The sequence below is a fragment of the Papio anubis genome, chromosome 4, assembly GCF_008728515.1.
Source record: "Papio anubis isolate 15944 chromosome 4, Panubis1.0, whole genome shotgun sequence".
In the NCBI taxonomy this organism is placed as follows: Eukaryota; Metazoa; Chordata; class Mammalia; order Primates; family Cercopithecidae; genus Papio; species Papio anubis.
This window is the reverse complement of record NC_044979.1, coordinates 11,724,617-11,744,096: the sequence shown is the minus strand read 5'-3', so window position 1 is coordinate 11,744,096 and position 19,480 is coordinate 11,724,617. Positions and strand designations below refer to the sequence as shown.

Sequence of the window (19,480 nt, the reverse complement as noted above, 5' to 3'; positions counted from 1 at the left end):
TACTGAATACCATCATCACGTGATGCCCCTAAAGAATAAACAGAAGGATCACTTGGACTCGGAAAGGGGAACATCACACACCGGGGCCTATCATGGGGAGGGGGGAGGGGGGAGGGATTGCATTGGGATTTATACCTGATGTAAATGACGAGTTGATGGGTGCTGCGAGTTGATGGGTGTAGCACACCAACATGGCACAAGTATACATATGTAACAAACCTGCACGTTATGCACATGTACCCTAGAACTTAAAGTATAATAATAATAATAAATAAATAAAAGAATAAACAGAAGGAATCAAGAATCAGATTTTTAAGATTTTACGTGATTAATTTTCAAAGTCAAATTATTGCTTGCAAAATAATGCTGTTCTTAATTAATGCTTCTAGTATGATGATTCTAAAATGCTTTCAGAACATTGACAAAATTAAGAAGACAAGATGTATTTATTTGGGTCACGAGCAGTAGGGTCCAAATAGGGTATTGCTGCATATATTATGGAATATGTTGGCATGTCTCACAGTGTTTGACATGGTTTTGCAATCAAAAGAGTATATTTTTAGCAGAGTTCAAGTGAATTACCCAAGTGAACAAGCTAGATATGACTGGGGTAGGGGGTTAATTTTTACATCTCTCCTAGCAATTCTCTCCAGATTTTTGCATGATTGTTTTCTTTTTATCCCGTGATCTCTGACACCTAGCCACATTACATAATTATAATGGCATCCCCCTACAACTAGGAAAACCTTATACATTACCCTGGTGTCTTTCTGAGTCAGTCTAGCCTGCTCTATTTTTTTTTTTTCCTGTAAGATATTATCAAATATATGGTTTTTAACTACCAATGCTAACAGAACTGGTTTTTGTGCATCCAGAAATAACAAGAGCCTATGAAATGTAAATAGATGAGAATTTGGAAATGCACATTTATATTCATTTACTTAAGCACATGTATTGACCACTGAACACTGTGGTCATCAGATACACAGGGACCAAAGAGCTGTGGTCTGAAACCTCACAGCTGACTTACATACTTCTGAATCAGTCAGGGAGTTAATGAAAAACATAATGAAGTAATCACAATTGAGTGAAAAGAAAAAGAAGCACAGGATGCTCTTGATACAGGCAAACTTCCAAACTGGGGCTTAGCCAGGAGAGTTATTGGCTTCATTCAGGAAAGCATTCAAGAGTGAGCCAACAGAGTAAAGTGCGAGCAAAGCAAGTTTATTAGAGGAACAGAGTAGGGAAAAATGGCTGCTCCATAGACAGAGCACGACATACGCAGAGTAGCACTTGTAGATTGCTGGCTAGCTATATTTATAGCTACTCCTTAATTACATGCTAAATAAGCGCCAGGTAATTCATGAATTTTCTAGAAAAGGAGTGGGGACTTCCCGGAACCAAGGATTCCTCTCTTTTTATACCATGTAAGGTAATTTCCTGGCATTGTCATGGCATTTGTAAACTGTCATGGTGCTGGTAGGAGTGCCTTTTAGTGTGCTATTGAATTATAATTGGCGGATAATGAACAGTGAGGACAACTAGAGGTTGCTTTCTTTGCCATCTTGGTTTTAGCTGGTTTATTTACTGCATTTGAATCAGGACTTTTCCCTTTTCCCCCTCACAGGGTGTGTGATAGGGCTGTGGCTCACTTCTTCAGTGACCCCCTGCTCAAACTCATAGCGGGAGCATGCAGAGGGGCAGGTCATGGAGCCTCAAACCCGTAGTGGGAGCATGCAGACGTGCAGGCCATGGAACTCCAACCCCATGGCGATATCTAGGGTTTAGTGTTTACAGCTCCTGAAGCCCCAGTGGGTGGGTGTGTTACCTTGTTCTCTTTTAGTTTTGCCATCTGCAGGTGGCTTGTGTTAATCAGCTCAATGAGACCCCCTGCCTTATTGCAAGGACAGAGGGCTTTCTGTATCCTGGGTTCTTGCCTTGGTGTACCAGAAAAATCAGATCACATGTGGACTTGGAGAATGGGTATAAGGTTTTATTGAGTGGGGGCAGGTCTCAGCAAGGTGGATGGCAAGCTCAGAAGGGGGATGGAGTGGGAAGGTGGTCTTCCCCTGGATCTGTGCCATCCAGCTACCAGACTCTCCTCCAACTGCCCTCAGCCAAATTCCGTGTGCTCTTCCACTCCTCTGCTCCTCTCCATGTCCAGATGCTTGTGTCTGTGTCTGCTATAGGGTCTTGGGGTTTTTATAGGCACAGGATGAGGGGTGTGCCGGCCAGAGTGGTCTTGGAAAATGCAACATTTGAGCGCAAAAACAGGAATGCCTGTCTGCACTTAGTTCCCTGGGCACAGGCCTGAGGGTGGAGCCCTCGCCAAGGACCCTGCCCTTCTCTATCCAGCACTTCTCTGCCCCCCTCCCATATCGCATTCTATTTTGACTAGATCCTGCTTTGATCAGTAGAGTCCTGACTGGTACTCAGAAAAGAAGTCCTGCTGATCTCCTACTATGAGGCACCCTATGGAACGAGGGGATTGAGGGGTGGTGAGGCAAGGTCCCTCCTGTCAGGAAGTGCTGTCTGAGCTGATTCCTACACGATGTGGGAGGCCAGCCAGATAAAACCGATGAGCAGCGACTCCAGGGGAAGAGGCCAGATTGGAAGGGTAACAGGTGCAGTATTTTATGACGGTCCTTCTTATCTTCCTGCCTCAGCAGGGAATATAGCTAGTCCTGGAAACTCACCTCAAGGCCGCAAAATGGAAAATCGATTTCAACCTTTTGATATAGGTTGTTAGCATGGGGAAAATAAAATCTAAAATCTTTCAAGAAATAAAATTTCAATGAAAGGGACGTGATTATAATGATCACAGGTTTAGTACATTAACATAAAGAATAGTCAATATGTGTTTCAATGCCACAAAGTCATTTTGTTTTAAGCAAATAAGATCTCTCACTTTAGGAAACATTCAAGTCGTTCTTGTTGTTTCCCTCACATAATTTCCCACCTGTGAGACCTGTTGTCAGTACGCGAAAAGCTCTTCCTAGATTTACTTACACAATAGCTAATTGTTTTAGGCACTTTTTTTAGTCTTAAGGAAAACCTTTACGTGAAGATACAGAGTCTCATTCATTCGCTATAGGAGCTCATGATCTTTTATGTTAGGTCTCCTAAAAAATGAGGTTTTAGTTAGGAATAAATATACTTATTCTCATCAGAATAATTTTGGTTACACTTCAAACCCCGTAATAGTAAATTTGAGGGAAAAAAATGTTAGTTCATGCATCACACATAGCATACTTCTAATACTTTATATAGTCTCCTCCAGTTTGATACATTATATGCTCCAAGTGATTACAAAATACTTTTCCAAAGTTTGCTGATTCTTAAATGTCAACTGGCTGGAAAGTCTTAGCCTTGTGCATCCTATCTAACTTGCAAGAAAGATTTAATTTCAAAGCCTCTTAGTCCATGGGCTGGCAAACCGTAGCCCATGGGACAAATCTTGTCCACGCCTGTTCTTTTAAAGTTTGTGAACTATGAATAATTTTTACATTTCACAAGTGTATTTTAAAAAACAGAATAATAATATGGGATAGAGGGGCATGTGACCTGCAAAGCCTGAAATATTTACTGTCTGGTACTTTGCAGAAATGCTTTGCTTCATTACGTCTTAGACCATCTGAAATACTGTTTTAGCTGGAAAAAATAGTGCACCTAGTGGAAAATATTCAGTTATTAAAACTTCAGTGATGTTTACTCTAAAATTAACATTGTGGATGACTTACAATATGTTTTTAAAAAGTTCTAAATTTTGGTATGTATTTGCACAATTTATAAGACAAGAACTCTAAAAGTAGAACCATAGGTTTAGCATTTTATTATATTGATTTTAACTTTCCTTAACATCAAGCTTTGTGAGATACATATATGCTATCTTAATTATAATAATAAACCCTATTCTAAGCATATATACAAATCACTGCCTCTAAGAGACATTTAATAGCAAGAACATGAAGTTCTCAAGTTGTTGTAAATGGATTTTTTTATTACTTAAATGATAAATTTGGCTGGCATTTTTTATGTATCTTCAAAGCACTTATTGTATACTATTTGTCTAAATGAAGGTTTAGTTGTAAAGTATATTGTTCTATGTGTATTGTTCTATGCAAAAAAGATTCAACTTTGCTTTAAGTTTGTAATTTCTGATGCAGGTTTCAAATCTTAAAGATTTTATAAAAACTCAGCTGTGTATCTTCTTTTTCGTTTTCACACCTATATGAAAAAGTATAAATGATTTTTTAAAAGAGCCAAATGATGTGAAAAAATGCTCCTTTTCAAGACCTATGACAGTTTATTCTTTACTTTAGTATTTACTAAATAAGATGCCCCCTAGCTGACAAATTCTTCTTTCCTTTTAGGAAACAGTATCATTCAAACTTTTAAATTACTTGTATTAAAACTTCAGAGGAGTTTGGGTGCTGATAATCACAAAAGAAGCTTGATTTAGGTAAATGTATGAGAAAACATAGTATTGATTTTGTAAAAATTTGTGGAAATAAAATATAGAGGCCAGGCGCAGTGGCTTACGCCTGTAATGCCAGCACTGTGGGAGGCCGATGCGGGCGGATCACAAGGTCAGGAGATCAAGACCATCCTGGCTAACATAGTGAAACCCCGTCTCTACTAAAAATACAAAAAATTAGCCGGCTGTGGTGGCGGGCACCTGTAGTCCCAGCTACTCGGGAGGCTGAGGCAGGAGAATGGCGGGAACCTGGGAGGCAGAGCTTGTAGAGAGCGGAGATTGCGCCACTGCACTCCAGCCTGGGTGAGAGCCAGATTCCGTCTCAAAAAAAAGAAAAAAAGAAAAAAAAATAGAGAAGTAAAATATGAAAACATGATATACTAATAAATAGGCCAGAAATCAAATGTGCATCTAAAAAGTGATATGATAAAAATTATCCATCAGAATTTGATATTCAAATATATATTAAATATCAAAAATAAAATATATTGTACATAAATGAGAAGATATTTATTTCTAGTTGACAATTTGATTCTCAAATGAAGAGAGTGGAAGAACTTGTTACTTTGTCCCGAGTGTGTCTTTACTAGGTATTTGGCATCCAATTTTTTTTCCTTTTTTTTTTTTTTTTTTTTTTTGAGATGGAGTCTCACTCTGTTGCCCAAGCTGGAGTGCAGTGTGCAGTGGCACGATCTTGGCTAACTGGAACCTCCACCTCCCAGGTTCAAGTGATTCTCTTGCCTCAGCCTCCCAAGTAGCTGGGATTACAGGTGCATGCCACCACACTTGGCTAATTTTTTGTATTTTTAGCAGAGACGGGGTTTCACCATGTTGTCCAACTTCTCTGAGTCTGTTTCCTGATTTGAAAAAATAGCATCCCTGACAAACAATAGACTATACTAGAACCCTTTAAATAATAGATATATAAATGTTAGACTTTTTATTAAATCAATGGCTATACCTCCTTTTATGTTTCCTACCTTACCAAATACTGATATTTATGGAGACATTTCACATATATTTATACCTTTGTATTCAAGACAATCGATGGTTCACGCCTATGGCATTCTTTTGAAACGTTTAAAGCTTCAGTTAGGAAAGCATCTTAAATCTCAACATGCTTGGATAAAAGAAGTGGAAAAATCACAGTCTATTGGCGAACACCTATAGTCCTAAAAACTCAGGAGGCTAAGGAGGGAGGATCGTTTGATCACAGGAATTCAAGGGTTACAGTTAGCTGTGACTGTGCCACTGTACTCTAGCCTGGGTGATAGAGCGAGACCCTGTCTCTTAAAAAAATATATAATCATAAAAATAATAATAGAAGTACAAACTATTGATGCAGAGAATCCTGAAGAAAATATATAGCATGCATTTTTCCATAAGTAAAGCAAAGGTAAACCTTAGGTAAAATGCTATTATCCTAAACCTCAAATGTCTACAACATCTTTTAATTTTGCTGGTGAAATCTCAAATGCAGTAAATCTTCACTAATTATCTTTCCCTTCAAATATCGTATTAGTCAATGTTATTTCAGTTGCTCAGAAACAAACAAATAAGGAAACAGATCAAATAATCCAAAAGACCTGAGCCAGCTCTGGATTTAGATTCTCAAATGATGTCATCGCAGATGTGCTTACTTGGTCTTTCTCTGACTTCCACTCAAAATGGCCAACAGAAGCTCAGTGGGAAGAGCGCCTCCTTTCCTACAGTTTGGTTTGTTTTCTTCTGACTCGCCGTGCATTGGGATCCCAAGGTGTGGTAGGTGTCCTGCTGCTCTTCCACACCACTGTTCCAAATCTCCCCTCCCTAAACAGCCTCTGAAGCACTTCTGACCATATTATTTCATCTATCATTTTGTGTTTTATATCATGCTATTGTCTTCTCCTATCTTCCTAGGAATTTCTCTTTTCTCAGAGAGGGGGATTTTAGTGCCCTCAGTGTTAAAAATTATAAGATATATAACTTCATTTCTTAAAACTCTCCAATAGATTTACTTCCAGCACACATAATTGAAATCTGAAGTGTGATCACAATGTACAGGCCCTCCTCGTTCTGTCCTTGACCTCTCCACATTCTCCTGTGTTCATTCCTTCTCCACACTCTTCCGACAACACTGACTTCCTTGCTGTCCCCACAAACAGGCACCGTATGCTCGTGCCATTTGCCTTTCTGGCCTTTGCATAAATGATATATGTAATTGTATAATTATGATTTACATATAAAACAAATATAACAATATGTACTTATTACATATAACAGTGTCAGTATTATATATGTATGTATACATATATATGTGTGTGTATGTGTGAGATATATATATATATATATTCAGGTTCAGGTATACATGTGAAGGTTTGTTACACAGGTAAACTCTTATGTCACAGGGGTTTGTTGTATGGATTATTTCATCACCCAGGTATTAAGCCCAGTACCCAATAGTTATCCTTTCTGCTTCTCTCCCTCCTTCTACCCTCCACTCTCCAGGAGACCCCAGTGTCTGTTGTTTCCTTCTTTGTTTATTAGTTCTCATCATTTAGCTCCCACTTATAAGTGAGAACATGTGTATTAGGTTTTCCGCATTCGTTTACTAAGGATAATAGACTCCAGCTCCATCTCATTCTTTTTTTATTGCTGCATAATTTTCCACGATGTATATATAGCGCATTTTCTTTCTCCAATCTGGGTTAATTCTATGTCTTTGCTCTTGTGAATAGTGCTACAATGAACATTTGCATGCGTGTGTCTTCGGCAGAATGATTTATATTCCTCTGAGTATATTCCCAGTAATGGAATTGCTGGGTCAAATGGTAGTTTTTCCTTTAGCTCTCTGAGGAATCGTCATACTGCTTTCCACAATGGTTGAACTAGTTTCCATGCTCACCAACAGTGTATAAGTATTTCCTTTTTTCCAAAACCTAAATGTAAAATCCAAAATTATAAAAACTCTGGAAGACAACCTAGGCAATACCATCCTGGACATAGGAATTGGCAAAGATTTCATGCCAAAGACACGAAAAGCAATCGTAACAAAGCAAAAATTGACAAATGGGGTCTAATTAAACTTAAGAGCTTCTGCACAGCAAAAGAAGCTATCAACAGAGTATAACAGACAACCTACAGAATGGGAAAAAATATTTGCAAACTTTGCACCTGACAAAGGTCTAATATCCAGCATCGATAAGGAACTTAAACAAATTTACAAGAGTAAAACAACCCCACTGAAAAGTGGGCAAAGAATATGAACAGACACTTTTCAAAAGTGGCCAAAAAGCCTATGAAAAAAAAGCTCACTATGTAGTTTAATAATATAAATGCCATGAAAACTGCAACTCTGTCCACATTGTTGATTTGAACAATATCTGCTACATAGAAGACTCTCAAATATCCCAAGTGAATGAATGGTGAATGAATAAATACATAAGTAAATGTATGAATGAAACATTTTAGCAGAAGGGCTAAAACTGAGTCTCACTGAGTTAGGTGCCCACCGCTGGTGGTAAGGAGTAATGTCTGCCTCTCTAGCATCATATGGATTAAGAGTGAATTTTTTTTTTCTTTTTTTTTTTTTGTGAGACAGGGTCTGACTCTGTCACCCAGGCTGGAGTACAGTGGTGTGATTTCAACTCACTGAAACCTCTGCCTCCCGAGTTCAAGTGATTCTCCTGCCTCAGCCTTCCAAGCAGCTGGGATTACAGGTGTGCATGACCACACCTGACTAATTTTTGTATTTTTAGTAGAGACAGGGTTTCAGCATGTTGGCCAGGCTGGGCTTGAACTCCTGACCTCAAGTGATCAGCCTACCTTGATCTCCCAAAGTGCTGGGATTACATGTGTGAGCCACTGCACCCGGGCAAGAGTAGAATATTAAGAGTGAACTTTTTAAAGAAAATCCAGATGCTGTTACTCAAAGAGAAGAGGTTGCTGAGCAGTCAAGCAATAAATGTTGATCATATCATTCCCTCTCTTCCCTTTTCTGTCACCAATGCCTGCACACTAGTATCTTGGAATAGGTTGGTTATATCTTCTACTCCCTTCTTTCAAGATGTTAATAATTCTTTTGAAATATCAGAGCTGCCTTTTATTTCTTTATTGCCCATGCCACCACATTGGTGTTGACCTTCAATTACTTGTTGCTAATCTTCTTGCTCCCAGTATGATTTCCCATTTCCCTGGATCTCCTCAATATGACTTTTATTGTTATTTCTTGAAACAACAACAACAACAACAACACATGCTATATTATTTTGTCTCTGATCAGACAGAACCTGTTAAAACATTTATGATATTTTTCAACATAAATACTTTCTCCCAGTCAGACTTGCGTCTTTATTCCTAGTCCTGGTTGCCTAGTCCTGAACACCCTTGGTTCATGTTTCCTGAGAATCTACAATCTTAGTTCAAAAATTCATTTTATAAATTAGCTCATCAAATCTTTTTGTGAGACATACAGGGCAAAGGAAAAGTTTTTTTTTTTTTTAAGTCCTAGTGAAGTTACCCATACGGAGCAAAATTTCAGCATAACTATCCCTGGACTCTGAGTCTTATACCCTAGGTCTGAAATCCTCCTTTATGCCAACCTATTCTTCAATATATCCTATGCCCTTTCTCTCTTGTCTTTCAAACGCTGCTCTGTCCTTCTATGCAGCTGAGCTCTAACTCTGTAGAATTTGCCTGATTACATAAGCTCACGGAACTCCAAATATAGGTAAAATTACTAGTTACATCAGGTACTTCCATAGTTCCTTTTAATGCTGCATTTTGCAATATCTTTTCAGATTTTATTTTAGGCCTCATAAGATTGCACATGTCTTAGAGACAGTGTTTCAGGAGAGTTTTGTTGTTGTTTTTCTGAGTATTGACATAAAACCTAGCAACATGCTAAGCATATAGTTAATTTTCAAGTTAAAATTGTTTCGTGGCTTTTGTTGAGTATTATTTAAGATCATGAATTTTGGATTAACACCTATCCAATTGTAGATTTAATTCACATGATTTTGGTCAAGGATTCTAATTGTTCTTGCATTTGAAGTCGGAGAACCCAATAGAGATCTTACAATATAGCCATGGTTTAATAGAATACTTGGTTAGATTTTTAGATTCTTTGTAAAACTAACAGCTGGCTAGAAAAGTTTCTACAAAGAAAATGTCTTTTTAGAAATGTTTTTTTCTGATGAAATTGTGTCAGCAGGATGCAATGAGGATGCTCTATTAAGTGTTAAAATGCAAGACCTACTGCTCAAATAGTTTTGTTTTATGGATTACAGAAGTGTATGGCTATTTTTAAAAGGCAGTGGTAGTATGCAGCTCATTTGAGAAAACCAAGAAGAGCACAGCAGGAATCATCACTGAAGAACATTCCAATTTTTAAAACATGTAATTGTCCATGTCATAGACTAAATATTATCCATTATGTGGATTGCTGGTACCATCTAAAGGTTATATAAAATTGTTTAAATGCAGGGGAAATCTTTCAATATACTTCTCATAATTACTAGGCCTTACGTTACACATTTTGTATTTCGGAGGGCAAGAATTTGATGGGGGAATGAGGGTTGGGTGACAAATCTTCTACTACAAACTTGCATTTGTGATGCTTGGATGAACTTAAGCCAGTGCTTTCAATTCCGAAGCTCCTCTGTATTTTCTTTTTTTAATTAAAAACATCTCTCACTCTTTACTTTGTATTAGTAGTCTAACTTTAAAACATCATTATTAAAGAAAAGTTTTTTAAAAGATGGTACTCCTGGTTTTAGATGGAAGCAAATTCAGTCCTTAGGCAAAGAAGACAACATACTAACAATGTAATATAATGCCTGTGTTGCATCTTTTCATGATTTAAAAAATAATTTTTAAAATTTCTATTTGTATTATTTTAAGATAATTTAAATCTAAAAGAGAATGCCTTCTAAAAGGTAAGGCTAAAATCTCAAGTTATCTATTAAAGGGACATTTAGAATGCATATTTATATGATTTTAAGATAATTTAAATAAACCTAAAAGAATATCTTCTAAAAGATAATGCTATAGCCTCAACTTATCTATTATAGGGACATTTAGAATGTATATAAGAAGCTGAAACTGCTCATGTTTAAAATAGTGCAAGCTTTCATTTATTTGAATTACATCCTCTAAAATACAATCGTTTCTTTCTTTAAATCTTCCCTGAATTATAACTTTATACTGACATTTTCTTTTTCATTAGATGGTTTTTTTTTTTTTTTTTTTTTGAGTACTGAGTGTACGGTTTCACACATCCCTGAATATCCCATACTATCTTGCTCTAACTTATGAAATAGATAGTTTGTAAATCCTTGTTGAATGATTAATGTTATGTATGCCTCCCAAAAAAATCCATTTGTTCTCCTCTGGGGGGCGGCGGGGGGAAAGACAATGTGAACTTTCAATATCAGATGAAAATTCTTGGATAATTATTCTTTTGATGGAATCTTCTATAATGAGAAAAATTGAATTAACATGTTTCTGATCCATTGAACAAATTCTCTAAATGTGTCTACTCCAATAAAAGGTAGAAAACTCGGACCTCTTCACAACGTGTTCAATTGTTCTTCTTTATCTCACTAATGTCGAAATGTTCTCTTTAAATTTCTAATGGTTTTATGGGAGAAAATGTGGAGGAGAATTTTAGAAAGCAAGACATATGGTTTGATTCTATAAAAATCATTTATTGTATAAATTAAATGCAAAATATTAGAACTCATTTAAATGTGTATGGAACACAACAGTGGGGGGCCAGTTAGTCTTTCGTTCTTTTAACTTATATTTACACGGATGAAAGGAACTATAGAAAATCTGACCTGTTTTCCATTTCAAACTGGACTTATTTTCAAATTAAAAGTAAGGAAGCAGCTTTCTTCAAATTATTTATGGTGTAAGAAATTGCAAGCCCTACCATTGGATGAGATTTGTGTTTATTCTAGCAGATAGAGAACATGATTGTTTCTAAAGTATTTTTCCCAATTTTTAAAATACCATTTCCTTGTCCAGGCATTTCCTGGAAACGTTAACTCTGATGGTGTGGTCCGGCATGAATTACAGCATCCTGTTATTGCCCGCTATGTGCGCATCGTGCCTCTGGATTGGAATGGAGAAGGTCGCATTGGACTCAGAATTGAAGTTTATGGCTGTTCTTACTGTGAGTATCATGTTATTTAAATTTGTGGCAGGTTTTATCTTTATTTAAATAGTATGCTGTTTTTTAAAAAATTATTTCACATTACTTGCTTTCTCTGACAATAAACTAGCTTCTCATTTACATATGTGTGTATCTATGCATAGATACATATATATATATAAAAAATAAAAGGTTGTTTCCCTATTTGTATGTTATAAATGTATATTATAAACACACACAGAGACTAATAGGCATGTCACTATATCTTAATTATACTTTAGGTTGAAGATTTGGAAAGTTTTTTTTGTTCGATAGACTAAATAATAAAGCTTATTAATAAAATTGCCTTGTCTTATGAAATATTTAAAAAGGGGCAAGCTATATTGTTATCTATGTATTTGGGTCTTTATGATGGGTTTTGAAAACATTTCGAAGAACTTCCTTCCAGTTCACTAAGTGTCTGTCTTCAGTTATGCGTATTCTTATACTAAAGCCAACCACTGGGTTTTAAAGTCAATGACGTTTTATCTACCAAATTTAATTTAGTTTTTCAAATCGATTTGGTCATCTAAAGAGGTTATTTTCCCTTAAACATATTTTAAATCTCTCTTGTTATTTCTTCAATACATTATGCTTATATCTAAGGATTCCAACATATGAATCTGGGGGATTATAATTCTTCTGTCACTTGTTTCTGCTAATTTTTGCAAATGGTAGTTGTTTTCTCCTACTCTCCTACCTCCCTCTTTTTCTTCTTATCCCCTTTGCCTGTCTGTCCTTTTTATCCTTATCCTTATGCTTATCCATATTCTTTACTGTGACCTCAATTTCTTTAAAATTTTATCAGTGGAAATTTGTTTGGGTCAAGGTTGATGGTGAATTCTTATCCATATTCTTTACTGCGACCTCAATTTCTTTAAAATTTTATCTGTGGAAACTGGTTTGGACCAAGGTTGATGGTGAATTCTTCTTCAGAGGATATGTCTTTGCTTATTTGCTTCTGTGAAGGCGATACCAACACAGAACTGCTTTCAAGATTATCTCTAGTTGTGGTTGTTGTTTCTTTGTGAGACTGCTAGGCAGTATACATTTAATCTATGAACACATGATTTGCAAACATTGGCTTCAAAATATGATTTCCCTAGTAAAATATACTTTCCTCATTCCTGGAAATTTTTCTTCCTGCTGTTACAATTGCCTGGGGGAACAAAGAGGCTGGGTATCAACTAGGAGGGGGATTGGTTCCTCTGTGATTTGCAAAAAGTCTCTTATTAGCCCCTTTCTTACTCATTCCTATAAACCCACAAAAATGAGTTCACACTAAGCAGAAAATTTCAAATGCCTCCGTTGGACAAGCTTTCTAAAACACACTAGACACTTAGTATTTTATATAAAAGAATATATGAAGCTTTCGCCTCTATATAAAGTTAGTAACAGAAATTGGTCAAAATATCAGCTATAATAGTGCCCAAATACCGTCTTATTAATTCATAGGCAATAGTGTTATGTGCAAACTACAAAAAAGGGGTCATGGAGGTCATTTAAAAATTCTCAAAAACTGTTTATTTGGTTGCCATTTTATTGTAGCAGATAAAATTAGTAGAGAGACAAAAGATTCAGTTCTTCAGGAGAATGTAGCTCTTTAGAAGGAAAATTTAGCATTTCTGGAGAGGCCCAAAAAGAGGTCCAACATAAATTAGAATCCTTGGTCGTATGTGATCTAGTCATTCATAGAGTGTCATGTTCACACATAGTCTTGCTCTCAGCGGAGCATCATGACGGGAAGGCCAGAACAAAATGTGATATAATTGTGACCAGCACAAATTTTGTTAAGAGCCATGTTTAGCTTTTAGTAAATAAATACACACACACACACACACACATATACATATATATACACACACATATATATACACACACATACACACACACATATATATATATATATATATAAAATCTTCCATGGAGACTATGTATATGTGCAATTTATTTTATTAGCAATTATGTAATGAGCACTTTTCATGTATGATAAACATATTAAATGGTAGCATTACCACAGTAGATGAGAAAGACATGGTCTTTGAGAGATGAAGTGGGATAAATAATTTCATAGAGTTAATCATAATAAAAATAGTAAAAGTTAAAATTTACCCAAAAGCACATAGCCTGAGTGATAGATCTGAAAGGGAAACCAGGTGGTCTGGTATAGTGCCAAAGGTCTCTATCACTGTCCTGTTTTTAGTCCCAGCAAAATGAGCACCCATCTGACCATCCACAGTTTAATCAAAACATCATATCAAGATGCCGCAACCACTGATCAGGACTTCTCCCAGTTACTGCAACTCTTAAATGTAAAAATTCACCTGATTTGTATCACCATAGATTAGTTCTTGTTTTTCAAAAAAATTTCATGCAGATGGAATCATAAAAGATGCATTATTTTACACTTGACTTCTTTAGTTAAAAATCATATTTCTGAGAATTATCCATGCTGATATTAGAGACAGTAGTTTCTTTTCCTCAGTATGATTCTATCTTGTGAATATTCTACAATCATTTGTTTATTTCATGTTGACGAACGTTTGAGTTGTTTCTAGATGTTGGCTATTTCTAAAGAATTACTAAAAATGTTTCTGTTGGGTATAGACCTGGGGGTGGTAATAACAAACTAGCATACATGTGTGTTCACCTTTGGCCAATAATGACACAAATTTTTCTAAATTGGTTATACCAATTCAAAGTCTCCAACACAATTAACTAGAGTTCCTCATGCTTACAAATTAAGATATTTAGTATTGTTTAAAAGTTTAGCCATTCTGGTGAGTGTTTGTCATATCTCATTTTAGTTATGTTTCTGATTTTTAAAACAGGTTATGCTTATTTGTCATATGTATACCTTTTTTTAAGTGTTTGTTCAAGAATCTTGCTCATATTTCTATGGATTCCCATTTATCTATCTATTTATGTATCTATCATCTATCTATTGATAATCTGTTTTATTGTTTTAAGTAGTTTTTGCAGGCTCTTCTTCATTCTCATTACGATTGCTAGACACATATTTATTTTTGATGTGACTTTTTTTACAGTAATAATTTTAAAGCAAACATTGTCAATGAGGTCACTTAGGAGTCCACAGGTGTGGACTTAAACTGTGACCACATGTTCTATCACTGTTACAAGTAGATTTATAAAGTTGTGAGTTTGTGCTGTCATGGGCTTTTCTATCAAGCCTGGGCTTTGACAATTACAAGAACAGAAGGAAAAATAAAAAGCAAATCAGGAAGACAGACTTTTCTACTGTATAAGCCCCTTTGGGGGAAAATCATATAGGTTTGGGAAACTATATTAACATTTATATCAATGGATACCAGTGGAGTAAGTAACTTAGCAACATAAAATTTAGAAAGTAGCATTTCAGTTGGATGTAGTAAGTTGGGTAATGACCTCTCATAACATAAAGCCTTTATTCTTGGAAGTTGTAAGCATGTAAGTATTTGCAGATGTGAGTTAACAATCATGACAGGGAAAGACAATTTTACATTAGCCAGGTGGGCCCTAAGTGCAATCATATGTATCATTGTGAAAGGTAGGCAGGGAGAGATTTCACAGATAGGAAAGGAGAGAATGTGAACACCTTGGAACCAGAGACTACAGTGATGTGACAATAAGCCAAGGAATGCCAGCAGCTACCAGGAGAGGGAAAGGAAAGGGGCAGATTTTCTCTGGAGGGAATGTGATCTTGCCAACACATCGATTTCATTCAGTGACACGCTTTGGAACTTCTGACCTCCAAAGTTGTGAAACAACAAATTTCTGTGTTTTTAAGTCACTAAGTTTGGGATAATCTGTTATAGCAACAACATGAAACTAATACAAGAGTCAATATATTTTAGAAAAGAAAAGACAAAAATAGGCCTGAGCAATGTTCCCTGATAGAACTTTCTACAAAGATGTAGATGTTGTCAGTGTGCTCTAACCACTAACCACATGTGCCTATTAGCATGTGAAATGTAGCTAAGACAACTGTGGAACTAAAATTTTAATTTCATTTAATTTTTAATTCATTTGAATTCAGATTTAAATAATGTGACTACTGGCTAACATTGGACAGTGCAGCTTAGAGGAGACAAAGCATCTATTTTTTCATGTCTTTTTATAACATGAAGGACCTATAAAAGTTAAGTGTCAGTCTCTATTTTTTTTCTTAGTGTGAAAAATAAAAATTTAATTATCCTGAAAACTGTCTTTACTGTCAATAATGTAATGATCAGTCATCTTACTAACCAAACAGTTTTAGTCTGTTTTGTGTTACTATAACAGAATATCTGAGACTGGGTAATCTAGAATGAACACAGGTCTATTTCTTACAGTTCCGGAGGCTGGGGAGCTCAAGGTCAAGGGACAGGCATCTGGCGAGGGCCTTCTTTTTGCATCATGTCATAATAGAAAACTGGGCCCTCATGACCTATTCATGTCTTAAAAGTCCCACCTCTCCACACTGTTGCATTGGGGGTTAAGTTTCCAAACATTGAACTCTGAAGGATGCATTCATACCAGAGCATACACCAAATGTCCAGATAAGATGGTTTTCCATTTATTATTTGCGAAGAATGCAAATTACATTTATCTCTTTTCCAAGAAAAATATACGTGTTTATATTTTAAAATATATATATGTTAAACATATTCGTTACGAAACACTTTCCAAAAGTTACTTGATGTAAATTTTCTATACTAGAGTTCAAACTAGAAAGAGCCCTTAGAAGATGATACTCCGTGTTCCTGAGCTTAGTGAACTGTTGTCTCAAGAGCTTTCTTTTGATTTTTCAATGACAAAAGGAATCATAGAACTTTGAGTTGGGAAATGTAGATTAGACACAGCCCCCCCCATTTTGCCCTCCTAGAGAATAGCAGTGCTGTGTACTCTAGGGTCTCAGCAAGGAGAAACATCGTTTTGATCCTGCCTGGGGAAGAGAGATGAATTCTCTAATCTGTCTGGAAACTCCTGAGAGGGTGTACCTGGGATCTGTCTTAAACCTGCAAGTGAGAGAATGGGACTTCTTTTACTGCGAAGTTTGCCAGAAAACTAGAGAGAGAGAGAAATCATAATGTGAGCACTGTTTCTGTTTGACCGTGAGTCTGGTGTAACTCCCCTTGTGTTTGCCATCTTTCCTCTGTGCAGTTCCTCCATGATCACTTTGTCATCTGAGCAATGAGGTACTTCTCAAGGTTGAAATAAGACGCTGACTCTATTCCAGGTGGAGAGTTTCGTTCCAGGCCACTGCTTTGAAGCCTTTAGGGCTTCTATTGTTCCTATTTCCTGACTTGTCTTGAATATAATATGAATTCCAATTTTAGTAAATCTAAGCTCATTTTGAAACATTCTGCTTCCTCTACGTTTGGTTTTCCCTCAAGTTTAGTTGAAACAAGTGCATTAAGTTATTTTTAAAACTTAGCAATATGTCGCATGCCTTTTGATTCAGTGAGCTTCCTCCCACAGCACAGACGCTGATCTTCTTACGCCAGACCAGTGGGACTTCATAAAGCAAAAGGAAGAGGTCTCAGATTAATAATTTCAAAACATCATTTACGGCTGCATTACTCAAACATTCATTTGAAAAAGCCAAACCCAGTGCATTGATTAAAGTACTGAGCATTTTTGATGGCAAATACTTAATTAGCTTTTAGCCAGAGTCCTCTTAAAAGTAAGGACGGCACCTTGGGAAACCAACGTACACGCAACGAAAGTAATTTTTATATAGGCTTTTAATTTGGATGAATAAATAATAGAAACTGTATGTCACTGAGTGCAAATCATAATGGAAAATTATGTTGCTGCCTGAGAAAAAAGGAAAACATATCAGGAGAAGTTAAATACAAATAAATAAAAGACAGTGTTTGATTGATGGCACATCTGCATCTCTAGTGAGAATACCCTCTTCTCAGGACACACACTAACTCCCCTCACTCTCATTCTGCTTAGGCAAGAGATGTTGCCAAGTGCAGATGTGTTAGTTTCCTGGGGTCTCTGTAAAATAGTTCTGCAATCTTAAGACAAGTTTAAGACAATAGAAAGGTATTCTATTATGGTTCTAGAGGGCACAGTCTGAAGTCAAGGTGTTAGCAAGGGTAGTTCCTTCTAGAAGCTTGGAGAGAGAAACATTCCATGTCCCTCACCCATCTCCTGGTGGTGGCCAGAAGTCCTTAGCATTCTTTGGCTCGTTCCTGCCTCATTTCAATCTCTGCCTTTGGGTTCACGTTCACATGAACTTCTTCACTTTTGTCTGTGTCTCTGTGTCTTCACATAGTCTTCTTCTAAGGACATCGGTTATTGGAATTAGGATCTACCCGAAACCAGGATGACCTTATCTTAACAATCCACAATGACCGAATTTTGAAATAAGGCCATGCTTTGAGGTTTTGAGTGGACATGGACTTTCAGAAACACTATTCAACACAATATTGTGTATATATATATATAAATGATTCATTAAAATCATTATGAATTTATGTTTACATCAGTTTAAGTGAGCAAAAAATAAAACATCAGTTTTGGAAGTCAACCTGTGTGTTCCTACTTAAATTAGATGTTTAATTTTGTATCATATAGAAACGTCCCAGACACTTATATTTTGGTTTTATAATCTCTTCAATTTATTCAGTGAACACGTATTGCATTCAGGCATTTAGAAACAACCTGAAGCATAAACCCTGCACTCAAGGAGACTAATTTTTGGGAAAATAAATGAATAAGTAAATAGTTTAAACCCTCTATGATAAACGCTATGACAGAGAGGGAAGCCTCACCTATGTTGATTAATGAAATAAGATTTCACTAAGAAGCAACAGAAATTAGGTATAAAGGAGCATTCAAGACAAGAACTAACATTTTCAAAGACACAGAGACACAGAGGTAAGAACATAATTTATTTCATATTTGGAGTTTTTAGCTAGCAACGTGAGTCTCATTTCAGTGTATATAGATAAATATATAAATTATTACATTGCTTAGAGGATCAATATATTTATGACAGATTTGTTAATCTTATTAATATTAATAAGATTAAAAACATTGAATTATACTATTTTTAAAGCATTTTGCTAATTTTAAATCAAGTGCAAATCTGACCGTATTACATCTGGGCTGACTACATGTTAATGATGCTACATTGCCTATAAAGTCCAAGCTGTTTGTTTGAAATTTAATTTCTCCCCACCCACCGACTACCTCTGTAGTCTTAAATCCTGTCATGTTGTGTTTTATGATCTAAATATGAATACAAGCTATCTTTCGTCATACATGAGTGACCTGCTTGTTTAACACGCACTCATTCGAGATACTTTCTCTAACCAAAATACCCTCTCTGTCCTCCTTACCTGACCAATCTTTTTTATCTTTCAAGATTCAGTTGAGAGGCAATCTTTAATAAGAATTCTCTGAATTTCCACAGTGAGTCACGTGTTTATTTTCATAAGAATGTTTATCAGATATCATATACCATAATATTACATGAATATTTCCAATGGAATATTTAACAAAATAATTCAAAATAAAGTCAACTGTAAGATAGTGGGAGGAGGAGACAGCAAGTGTCACCTTACTCATCACTGGCATCCCCTTAAATGGTAGGCTCGTTGTACACAATAAATGTTTGCTGAAGTGAACTGACATCAAATATAAATGATACAGACATAATTTATTCCCCCAGTGAAAACTGTTTTCTATTTGAGGCTGTATAGATTATTTTATTGGTGGAACAGGATATGATTCTATTGCTCCATATTGAATAATGCTCCAGGGGGCCTACAAAATATTGAAATAATTGCCAAACTAAATATAATAATAGATGTTCAAACAGAGCTATATAA

General features: G+C 36.0%; 1 protein-coding gene across 1 annotated transcript in view; it reads left to right on the top strand.

The window, feature by feature from the left end:
• Positions 1 to 19,480, top strand: part of CNTNAP2 (contactin associated protein 2) — a 2,167,939-nt gene that overhangs the window by 868,665 nt on the left and 1,279,794 nt on the right. Inside the window, exon 4 of the mRNA XM_031664956.1 lies at positions 11,486 to 11,633. Within this exon, the coding sequence (XP_031520816.1) occupies positions 11,486 to 11,633 (148 nt within the window). The remainder of the gene's footprint in view (positions 1 to 11,485; positions 11,634 to 19,480) is intronic.